This window comes from Megalobrama amblycephala, linkage group LG2, assembly GCF_018812025.1.
Source record: "Megalobrama amblycephala isolate DHTTF-2021 linkage group LG2, ASM1881202v1, whole genome shotgun sequence".
NCBI lineage: Eukaryota > Metazoa > Chordata > Actinopteri > Cypriniformes > Xenocyprididae > Megalobrama > Megalobrama amblycephala.
The window spans coordinates 61,442,604-61,455,362 of NC_063045.1; the positions used below are offsets into that span (position 1 = coordinate 61,442,604).

Consider the following 12,759-nt stretch of genomic DNA (forward strand, 5'->3'; position numbering starts at 1 on the left):
ATTGATTGATTAGATTATAGTCTGATGGTTTTATTGCAGCATTTCCCTACAGGATCTGCGTTCGACTCTGCAAGCCTTCTGGTTTCCGGCTGGTCTGATGATTTGTCTTTAGAGTAGAGAAGATTCAAGAACACGTCTGGAGGAACGACTGGAGGAACATCAAGCAGCCCTCCTTCAGCTGTGAGTGTAGAAACAAATCAGAAGAGCAACAAATAATGAGCAAATAATGATATATATGCACACACACACAAATATATATATGTGATCAGAGCTTGAGATCACATTCATCTCATGAACTTACGAGCAGACGGCATGCTGGGAGATGACTGAGGTTGGACAGAAATGGCTGTATCTGTGATGGAGCGCAGCGGCTCTAGAGTAAAGGAAAGCAGAACTGACATTAGAGAAGATAAAGTGTGTGATATCAGGTGCTGGGACACGATCAGACCACATACCCGCTTCAGTGTTCGTACAGGCGTCCTGGATCTCAGGAGGTCTCTTCTGCGTGGAGGCGAACGCATGGAGCTCGGCCGAGGTGACGTACACCTGATCCAACAACGGCTGTCCGCTCAGAGCCGACTCAAAGCTGCCTGCAGCACAAACACATTTGAGGAAAATAAGGAAGACAGTGATGTTGTTGTTAACAAAAACTAAAACTATTACATTTTTGGTAAATGGAGTTAAAAGCTTAAATCAAATCAAATATAAATATATTAGGTAATTATCACATATATTTATATAGTCAAATATATTAGACAAAAAACTTATAGAGTTTAATAAAGTTTAAATTTAAGTACTAAAATTGCTAAAAACTAAAACTGTAATAATAATGAATTAAAATTAAATAGAAATATTAAAAATTACTAAAAAAGAAAAACTGTAAACCGTAATATATATTAGACAAACAAACAAAAACTGAAATAAAATAAGTAATAAAATTACTAAAACTGAAATAAAAATGAATTAAAACTAAATAGAAATATTTAAAAAATGACAAAAGCACATAAAATTACTAAAACTAAAAGAAAACTGTAAATATAAATATTAGATAAACAAACAAAAATGAAAATGTCTTTCAACTAACTGAAATAAAATAAGTTTAAATTGAAGTAATACAATTATTAAAACAATAGAAATATTTAAAACAGAAAACCGTAAATATAAATATTAGGTAAGCAAATGAAAATGAAAATGTTGTCTTGGCAACTAACTGTAATTAAACTGAAGTAATAAAATTATTAAAACTAAAACTGAAAAAAAATGAATTAAAACTAAGTAGAAATATTAAAAAATTAATAAAAATGACAAAAGTACAAAACAAAATTACTAAAAGAAAACTGAAAATATAAATATTAGATAAACAAATGAAAATGAACATGTTCTGGCAACTAACTGAAATAAAATAAGTTTGAATTGAAGTATTTCAATTATTAAAACAAACTGAAATAAAAACGAATTAAAACAATAGAATTTGTTTTTAAATTATATAGAAAACTGGAAATATAAATATTAGATAAATGAAAATGAAAATGTTGTTCTGGCGACTAACTGAAATAAAATAAGTTTAAATTGAAGTAATACAATTATTAAAACAATAGAAATATGTAAAAATAAAAATAACAGAAAACTGTAAATATAAATATTAGGTAAGCAAATGAAAATGAAAATGTTGTCTTGGCAACTAACTGTAATTAATCTGAAGTAATAAAATTATTAAAACTAAAACCGAAAAAAAATGAATTAAAACTAAGTAGAAATATTAAAAAATTTATAAAAATGACAAAAGTACAAAACAAAATTACTAAAAGAAAACTGAAAATATAAATATTAGATAAACAAATGAAAATGTTCTGGCAACTAACTGAAATAAAATAAGTTTGAATTGAAGTATTTCAATTATTAAAACAAACTGAAATAAAAACGAATTAAAACAATAGAATTTGTTTTTAAATTATATAGAAAACTGGAAATATAAATATTAGATAAATGAAAATGAAAATGTTGTTCTGTGACTAACTGAAATAAAATAAGTTTAAATTGAAGTAATACAATTATTAAAACAATAGAAATATGTAAAAATAAAAATAACAGAAAACTGTAAATATAAATATTAGGTAAGCAAATGAAAATTAAAATGTTGTCTTGGCAACTAACTGTAATTAATCTGAAGTAATAAAATTATTAAAACTAAAACCGAAAAAAATGAATTAAAACTAAGTAGAAATATTAAAAAATTTATAAAAATGACAAAAGTACAAAACAAAATTACTAAAAGAAAACTGAAAATATAAATATTAGATAAACAAATGAAAATGTTCTGGCAACTAACTGAAATAAAATAAGTTTGAATTGAAGTATTTCAATTATTAAAACAAACTGAAATAAAAACGAATTAAAACAATAGAATTTGTTTTTAAATTATATAGAAAACTGGAAATATAAATATTAGATAAATGAAAATGAAAATGTTGTTCTGGCGACTAACTGAAATAAAATAAGTTTAAATTGAAGTAATACAATTATTAAAACAATAGAAATATGTAAAAATAAAAATAACAGAAAACTGTAAATATAAATATTAGGTAAGCAAATGAAAATGAAAATGTTGTCTTGGCAACTAACTGTAATTAATCTGAAGTAATAAAATTATTAAAACTAAAACCGAAAAAAATGAATTAAAACTAAGTAGAAATATTAAAAAATTTATAAAAATGACAAAAGTACAAAACAAAATTACTAAAAGAAAACTGAAAATATAAATATTAGATAAACAAATGAAAATGTTCTGGCAACTAACTGAAATAAAATAAGTTTGAATTGAAGTATTTCAATTATTAAAACAAACTGAAATAAAAACGAATTAAAACAATCAAATTTTTTTTTTAAATTACATAGAAAACTGGAAATATAAATATTAGATAAATGAAAATGAAAATGTTGTTCTGGCGACTAACTGAAATAAAATAAGTTTAAATTGAAGTAATACAATTATTAAAACAATAGAAATATTTAAAAATAAAAATAACAAAACCGTAAATATAAATATTAGATAAACAAATGAAAATGAAAATGTTCTGGAAACTAACTGAAATAAAATAAGTTTGAATTGAAGTATTTCAATTATTAAAACAAACTGAAATAAAAAAAACGAATTAAAACAATAGAAATATATATATTTTTAAATTACATAGAAAACTAAATATAAATATTAGATAAATGAAAATGAAAATGTTGTTCTGGCGACTAACTGAAATAAAATAAGTTTAAATTGAAGTAATAAAATGATTAAAACAAACTGAAATAAAAATTAATTAAAACGACAGAAAACTGTAAATATAAATATTACATAAACAAATGAAAATGTTCTGGCAACTAACTGAAATAAAATAAGTTTGAATTGAAGTATTTCAATTATTAAAACAAACTGAAATAAAAACGAATTAAAACAATCAAATTTTTTTTTTAAATTACATAGAAAACTGGAAATATAAATATTAGATAAATGAAAATGAAAATGTTGTTCTGGCGGCGACTAACTGAAATAAAATAAGTTTAAATTGAAGTAATACAATTATTAAAACAATAGAAATATTTAAAAATAAAAATAACAAAACCGTAAATATAAATATTAGATAAACAAATGAAAATGAAAATGTTCTGGCAACTAACTGAAATAAAATAAGTTTGAATTGAAGTATTTCAATTATTAAAACAAACTGAAATAAAAAAAATGAATTAAAACAATAGAAATATATATATTTTTAAATTACATAGAAAACTAAATATAAATATTAGATAAATGAAAATGAAAATGTTCTGGCGACTAACTGAAATAAAATAACTTTAAATTGAAGTAATAAAATGATTAAAACAAACTGAAATAAAAATTAATTAAAACAATAGAAATATTAAAAAAAATGACAGAAAACTGTAAATATAAATATTAGATAAACAAATGAAAATGTTCTGGCAACTAACTGAAATAAAATAAGTTTGAATTGAAGTATTTCAATTATTAAAACAAACTGAAATAAAAACGAATTAAAACAATCTTTTTTTTTTTTTAAATTACATAGAAAACTGGAAATATAAATATTAGATAAATGAAAATGAAAATGTTGTTCTGGCGCCGACTAACTGAAATAAAATAAGTTTAAATTGAAGTAATACAATTATTAAAACAATAGAAATATTTAAAAATAAAAATAACAAAACCGTAAATATAAATATTAGATAAACAAATGAAAATGAAAATGTTCTGGCAACTAACTGAAATAAAATAAGTTTGAATTGAAGTATTTCAATTATTAAAACAAACTGAAATAAAAAAACGAATTAAAACAATAGAAATATATATATTTTTAAATTACATAGAAAACTAAATATAAATATTAGATAAATGAAAATGAAAATGTTGTTCTGGCGACTAACTGAAATAAAATAAGTTTAAATTGAAGTAATAAAATGATTAAAACAAACTGAAATAAAATTAATTAAAACAATAGAAATATTAAAAAAAATGACAGAAAACTGTAAATATAAATATTAGATAAACAAATGAAAATGTTCTGGCAACTAACTAAAATAAAATAAGTTTGAATTGAAGTATTTCAATTATTAAAACAAACTGAAATAAAAACGAATTAAAACAATCAAATTTTTTTTTAAATTACATAGAAAACTGGAAATATAAATATTAGATAAATGAAAATGAAAATGTTGTTCTGGCGGCGACTAACTGAAATAAAATAAGTTTAAATTGAAGTAATACAATTATTAAAACAATAGAAATATTTAAAAATAAAAATAACAAAACCGTAAATATAAATATTAGATAAACAAATGAAAATGAAAATGTTCTGGCAACTAACTGAAATAAAATAAGTTTGAATTGAAGTATTTCAATTATTAAAACAAACTGAAATAAAAAAACGAATTAAAACAATAGAAATATATATATTTTTAAATTACATAGAAAACTAAATATAAATATTAGATAAATGAAAATGAAAATGTTGTTCTGGCGACTAACTGAAATAAAATAAGTTTAAATTGAAGTAATAAAATGATTAAAACAAACTGAAATAAAAATTAATTAAAACGACAGAAAACTGTAAATATAAATATTACATAAACAAATGAAAATAAAAATGTTGTCTTGGCAACTAAATGTAATAAAATAAGTTTAAATTGAAGTAATAAAATTACTAAAAATGAATTAAAATAAATAGAAATATTGGTAATACTTTATAAAAAGGTCTCATTTGTTAAGTTAATGTACTAACAATGAAGTAACATTCTTAGTTCATGTTAACTAAAGTAGTTAACTCATGTTAACTAATGAAACCTTACTGTAAAGTGTTACCGTAGTATTTAATAAAAATGACAAAAGCACATAATTACAAAAATAAATGCTAAATATTACTAAATACTATAATGATAGTAAAAAATAATACAAAAAAAATCACCTATAGGAACGGCGTAAGCATCGTTCTGATCTGGCTCATCTTCTGCAGGCTGCAGACATGAAAAACAGAAACACACTGAAGATGACATCCTGACATCAAAAATACATAAATTCAGTTTTGGGACACGTGTACCTCATCTGGAGGAATGATGGAGTCCTCCGGTCTGAAAGTGACTCCGATCTTGTCCTCCTTGTTTTTCTCCTCTCTCCTCTTCCGTCTAAATGAGACAAAAGTCCAAATGTTAGACAAAAAACACAAATTTGCACACTAAAAAAAATCATATGTCACATGGTTTGAGCACATAAATCAAAACAGTAGAAGAATTCTAGGTCTGTCCATGACTAAAGATTTGTCTAGTCGCATGTTTATGATATTAATGTAGTAAATTAATGAGATCAGGGTATGGCGACGCGTCACCTCTTGCTGGACGGGCTGGTGGTGCTCTTGTTCTCCAGAACCGTGTCTGTCTTTAAGAGCTGTAGTTTGGTATCGGCACCCGTCTGCTTCGCTGCGGTCCATTTCATCAGCTCCTCCAGCGGGATCAGACGAGGCGCTCGTACTGGAGCTGTGCTGAACCGCAACTCCTACACCACAAACACACCGTCAAACCAAACATCTAAACATTAATGTTGTTTTGCACTGAATATTACAGAGAAATACAAGTTATGCCTGTTAGGCTGTTATTAAGAAAACCTTTAGCTGCTTTTGTTTGTTTTTGCGAGCTCTTAATGTTGAGTCACTTTCCATAAGGAACATATATAATGTTTTTGAGCTAAAATTTATTCGTTTGATGTGAATCTCATGGAATTTTTTTTATTTTTTATTATAAATTTATTTTATTATATATATATATATATATATATATATATATATATATATATATATATATATATTTAAAAATTAAAAATTACTTATAAATAAAGTGATGAGTAAATGTGATTACTGCTCAGAGTGAATCGTAAAATTAAAAGAAATCAATACATTTTCTATTATTTAAAATTATTATATTTTATTATAATTTTTTTTTATAAAAAATATTTTAAAATGTATTTTCTTGACTTATTTTCTTGTCATTTTATATGCTTAATGTTCAATAAAAATATGTTTAAAAAAATAATAATAATTTTTTTATAAAATATTAAATTATGTAAATTTATAGAAAATTATAAAAAATTCAGAATAGACAATTCAAAAGAAAAAATGTTTCAAATTAAATTAAATTTTCAATGATAATAATAATTATTATAAAATCCAATTATTATATAAAATTATAAATAATTTAATTATAAGTAAAGTGATGGATGGGTACATGTGATTACTGCTCAGAGTGAATAGTAAAAATCAAATATATTATTTGATTATTATAATTATTAAAATTATTATTAAAACTAGTATAAACCCAATTATTATACACTATTATAAAGACATTAATTTTAAGTAAAGTGATGAGAAAATGTCATTACTGCTCTCAATAAATAGTAAAAATCAAAAGAAAAAAAACCAAGAAATTACATTTTGAAAAATAATAAATATTATAAAATATCTTATACAAAATTATAAGTTTAATTATAAGGTAAATTTTAAATATATAGTAAAAATTAAAAGAAAATTAAAAGAAAAGAAATTATAATTTGTATTATCATTATTATTATTACTATAAAAACTATTATAAAACTATCCAATTATTATGCAAAATTATAAATAGAATAATTTTAAGTAAAGTGATCAGTAAATGTGATGCTCAGAGTGCCTAGTTAAAATCAAAAGAAAATAAATTATATTTGGCATTATTATTATTATTATTATTATTATTATAAAAACTAGTATAAAACCCAATTATTATAAAAAAAATATAAAGACATTAATTTTAAGTAAAGTGATGAGAAAAAGTGATTACCGCTCACAGTGAACAGTAAAAATCAAAAGCAAGAAATTAAATTTTGAATTATAATAATAATTATTATAAAATATACAATTAGACAAAATTATAAATAATTTAATTATAAGTAAAGTGAAAGGTAAATGTAATTACTTCTTAAAGTGAATAGTAAACATTAAAAGAAAATAATTATATTTTGTATTATTAATATCAAAACTATTATAAAAATATTCAATGATTATGGAAAATTATAAATAGATTAATTTTAAGTAAAGTGATGAGTAAATGTGATTACTGCTCAGAGTGAACAGTAAACATCTAAATAAATTATATTTTGTATTATTATTAATATTATTGTAAAATCTAACATAAAACCCAATTATTATACAAAATTCAGATCAAGACATTAATTTTAAGTAAAGTGATGAGTAAATGTGATTACTGCACACAGTGAATAAAGTACTCCGTCACAAACTAGAGAAAGTAATCAGTTGTTGGTGTAAACGGAAACTCACAGCAGCGGGTGGATCAGGATCTCTGTGCAGCAGCTGAATTCTGGGATAGTGGCCCGTGGCTGTGACGCCCAGGCTGGGTTTGGCCATGGTGGATTGTGGGATATGCGGCAACGTCACGGGTCGCTGGGTATCAGGGTGAAATCGCAGCAGAGGAAGAGCGACAGCAGGAGGAACAGGAGGCAAACGGAGAGGTTCCTGAGCTCCTCGCGTCATCTGTGTGTTATAACGGAGGAGTGACGGAGGAGCCACGGATGCTTCGGCTCGTGTCCTGCCTCTATCCTCGGCTGTTCCGGACAGATGAGGGTTCAGACTGACTAGGGAGGAAGTTGGCGTGAGATGAGGTGCGATTTGGACCCCAGGCGTCCCTCACAGGAAGATGGACAGGAGGAGGAGATCTCTGAGCCGGGTGTAGCTGCAGAAGTCTGAGTCCGTGTGTTATCGGAGCAGCTCTCGGATGGGCTTCAGAGACGCCATTAGAGTGATTACTGGCTGTGGTTAGAAGCCCTTGTGACGTCGGGATGAAACTCCTGCCGTGAGATTGACCGTCCTCTGGCCAGTCTGAGCGAATGGTCAACTGCTGAATTTCCTGTGAGAGATTCAATTAAAATACGGATGCACTCGATTGTCAAATTTACACTAAAGGTGGAAGAGAAGTGCTATTGAAGTGCCAATTTACACAGACTGTTTAATGCTGCTCAGAGGTGGAATAAAGGCATTTACTATTTTAATTTTAATAGTATACTTTTATACTAGGAGCTATTAGGTCTAATTTATTCTTTTATGCAGCATTACATCTTCACACAGAATTCTGAGCAGGCATTTAAATTAGCTGTGTAAAGATTATCTCAGTTATCACATACTGTATGCATCTGCAAATATTAGCATTTTTAATTTTTAATTAATGAATCTTTCTCAAAGGATAGTATGGAAGCTTGTTTTCAATTCCGACTTTATATCTTGCAATTCCGACTTTATAATTCGCAATTCCGACTTTATAATTCGAAATTCCGACTTTATATCTCGCAATTCCGACTTTATAATTCGAAATTCCGACTTTATATCACGCAATTCCGACTTTATATCTCGCAATTCCGACTTGATAACTTGCAATTCCAACTTTCCAACTTGCAATTCTGACTTTATATCTCAAAATTTCAACTTTATATCTCGCAATTCCGACTTTATAACTTGCAATTCCGACTTTATAATTCGAAATTCCGACTTTATAACTTGCAATTCCGACTTTATAACATGCAATTCTGACTTTATAATTCGAAATTCCGACTCTATATCTCGCAATTCCGACTTTATAATTCGAAATTCCGACTTTATAACTTGCAATTCCGACTTTATAACATGCAATTCTGACTTTATAATTCGAAATTCCGACTCTATATCTCGCAATTCTGACTTTATAATTCGAAATTCCGACTTTATAACTTGCAATTCCGACTTTATAACATGCAATTCTGACTTTATAATTCGAAATTCCGACTTTATCTCGCAATTCCGACTTTATAATTCGAAATTCCGACTTTATAACTTGCAATTCCGACTTTATAACATGCAATTCTGACTTTATAATTCGAAATTCCGACTCTATATCTCGCAATTCTGACTTTATAATTCGAAATTCCGACTTTATAACTTGCAATTCCGACTTTATAACATGCAATTCTGACTTTATAATTCGAAATTCCGACTCTATATCTCGCAATTCCGACTTTATAATTCGAAATTCCGACTTTATATCTCGCAATTCCGACTTTATAATTCGAAATTCCGACTTTATATCACGCAATTCCGACTTTATATCTCGCAATTCCGACTTGATAACTTGCAATTCCAACTTTCCAACTTGCAATTCTGACTTTATATCTCAAAATTTCAACTTTATATCTCGCAATTCCGACTTTATAACTTGCAATTCCGACTTTATAATTCGAAATTCCGACTTTATAACTTGCAATTCCGACTTTATAACATGCAATTCTGACTTTATAATTCGAAATTCCGACTCTATATCTCGCAATTCCGACTTTATAATTCGAAATTCCGACTTTATAACTTGCAATTCCGACTTTATAACATGCAATTCTGACTTTATAATTCGAAATTCCGATTCTCTATATCTCGCAATTCTGACTTTATAATTCGAAATTCCGACTTTATAACTTGCAATTCCGACTTTATAACATGCAATTCTGACTTTATAATTCGAAATTCCGACTCTATATCTCGCAATTCCGACTTTATAATTCGAAATTCCGACTTTATAACTTGCAATTCCGACTTTATAACATGCAATTCTGACTTTATAATTCGAAATTCCGACTCTATATCTCGCAATTCTGACTTTATAATTCGAAATTCCGACTTTATAACTTGCAATTCCGACTTTATAACATGCAATTCTGACTTTATAATTCGAAATTCCGACTCTATATCTCGCAATTCCGACTTTATAATTCGAAATTCCGACTTTATATCTAGCAATTCCGACTTTATAACATGCAATTCCGACTTTCCAACTTGCAATTCTGACTTTATATCTCAAAATTCCAACTTTATATCTCGCAATTCCAACTTTATAATTCGAAATTCCGACTTTATAATTCGAAATTCCGACTTTATATCTAGCAATTCCGACTTTATAACATGCAATTTCGACTTTCCAACTTGCAATTCTGACTTTATATCTCAAAATTCCAACTTTATATCTCGCAATTCCAACTTTATAATTCGAAATTCCGACTTTATAATTCGAAATTCCGACTTTATATGTAGCAATTCCGACTTTATAACATGCAATTCCGACTTTCCAACTTGCAATTCTGACTTTATATCTCAAAATTCCAACTTTATATCTCGCAATTCCGACTTTATAATTCGAAATTCCGACTTTATAATTCGAAATTCCAACTTTATAATTCGAAATTCCAACTTTATAATTCGAAATTCCAACTTTATATCTCGCAATTCCAACTTTATAATTCGAAATTCCGACTTTATAATTCGAAATTCCGACTTTATATCTAGCAATTCCGACTTTATAACATGCAATTCCGACTTTCCAACTTGCAATTCTGACTTTATATCTCAAAATTCCAACTTTATATCTCGAAATTCCGACTTTATAATTCGAAATTCCAACTTTATATCTCGCAATTCCGACTTTATAATTCGAAATTCCGACTTTATATCTAGCAATTCCGACTTTATAACATGCAATTCCGACTTTCCAACTTGCAATTCTGACTTTATATCTCAAAATTCCAACTTTATATCTCGAAATTCCGACTTTATAATTCGAAATTCCAACTTTATATCTCGCAATTCCAACTTTATAATTCGAAATTCCGACTTTATATCTAGCAATTTCGACTTTATAACATGCAATTCCGACTTTCCAACTTGCAATTCTGACTTTATATCTCAAAATTCCAACTTTATATCTCGCAATTCCGACTTTATAATTCGAAATTCCGACTTTATATTTCGAAATTCCAACTTTATATCTCACAATTCCAACTTTATAATTCGAAATTCCGACTTTATAATTCGAAATTCCGACTTCATATCTAGCAATTCCAACTTTATATCTCGCAATTCCAACTTTATATCTCGCAATTCCGACTTTATAATTCGAAATTCCGACTCTATAGCTCGCAATTCCGACTTTATAACTTGCAGTTCTGACTTTATAACATGCAATTCCGACTTTCCAACTTGCAATTCTGACTTTATATCTCGCAATTCCAACTTTATAACTAGAATTGTGCGATATAAACTCGCAATTAATTACCAATAATCACCAATATTACCTGAGTTTTGAGGGGTTTGTTTCTCTTTTCCATCTCATTATTTGGATTGAGAGCAGATCCAGAGTTCACATTCACAGGATGTTCGTCATCATCCTGGCTGTTATTAACTCTTTCAGGCCTGGTAGCTCGTGTTGGGAGGTTGGTATCATCACATATAGTGTGTTGGGCATTCTGGGTAAGAGGGATGGGCTGAGACTGATGCTGTGCAGGTAAATTCACATTAGACTGATGCATGTTGGCTTGAGACAGCGGCAGGTTTGCGAAGGACGCGCCCACCACCTGCATGAGGCTCATGAAGTTGATCTGCTGCAGCTGAAACAAGGATAATCAGGAAACTGTAATGGCGTCCAAACCAATGTTTTCCAGCATTAGAATTAACAAGGAAAGTCATGAAGCTCAAATGCACCTGCACTAGTCTGAATAACTCGTCCTGGAGCAGCTGTCTGACGGGGTCTGTCTGTGTTTGGGGTTGGATGACCGCTGCTGAGTCTCTCTGACTGCGGTGGTGTCATGGTCGGTGTCGGCCCGACTGCCTGCTGAACTGATGCAGAAACCTCAGGCCTGAAAGGAAAACACAGATGATATTACAGAGAGAAAATCTCAAATCCTTCTTCGTGACAGTGAGATCTTCCTCACCTGTGCGCTCCACAGGAGACGTGATTTCCCTCGAAACGAGATCTGAAACAAAAACATCAGCTGATATCAAACAGATGAAGGTAAACCGAGTGTTTGAGCTTTGTTTATAGTCGCCATGACAACCGAAACACTGCCTGTAATAAATGACTCTGAAAGCTACATGAGCATCAAGCATGTTCCAAAAGGTTAAAGTTCATGTATGCAGACTCACTGTGAATGTATTGAATGTTCATCCGAGTCCGGACACTCGAGATCAGCCAGTGTTAATGTCTGTGGAAACATCGGGAGAGCTTGTTTTACACACGGATCTGGCACTGATTAGAAGGATGGATCTACTGAACTAACTGTAGATTTTCATGCTTACAATACAGCTATTGTCAACTTATTAAAATATATATTATTTATAATTATTATTTATTATTAATAATTTAATAAAT

At 28.1% G+C, this 12,759-nt stretch overlaps 1 protein-coding gene across 1 annotated transcript in view; it reads right to left on the reverse strand.

The window, feature by feature from the left end:
* cplane1 (ciliogenesis and planar polarity effector 1) overlaps positions 1 to 12,759 on the reverse strand; it is a 57,875-nt gene that overhangs the window by 13,276 nt on the left and 31,840 nt on the right. The window contains 13 exon segments of the mRNA XM_048181347.1: positions 51 to 178; positions 302 to 373; positions 456 to 590; positions 5,469 to 5,517; positions 5,601 to 5,685; positions 5,886 to 6,052; positions 7,863 to 8,141; positions 8,143 to 8,448; positions 11,687 to 11,998; positions 12,093 to 12,149; positions 12,151 to 12,247; positions 12,323 to 12,364; positions 12,534 to 12,592. Of these exon segments, the coding sequence (XP_048037304.1) occupies positions 51 to 178; positions 302 to 373; positions 456 to 590; positions 5,469 to 5,517; positions 5,601 to 5,685; positions 5,886 to 6,052; positions 7,863 to 8,141; positions 8,143 to 8,448; positions 11,687 to 11,998; positions 12,093 to 12,149; positions 12,151 to 12,247; positions 12,323 to 12,364; positions 12,534 to 12,592 (1,788 nt within the window).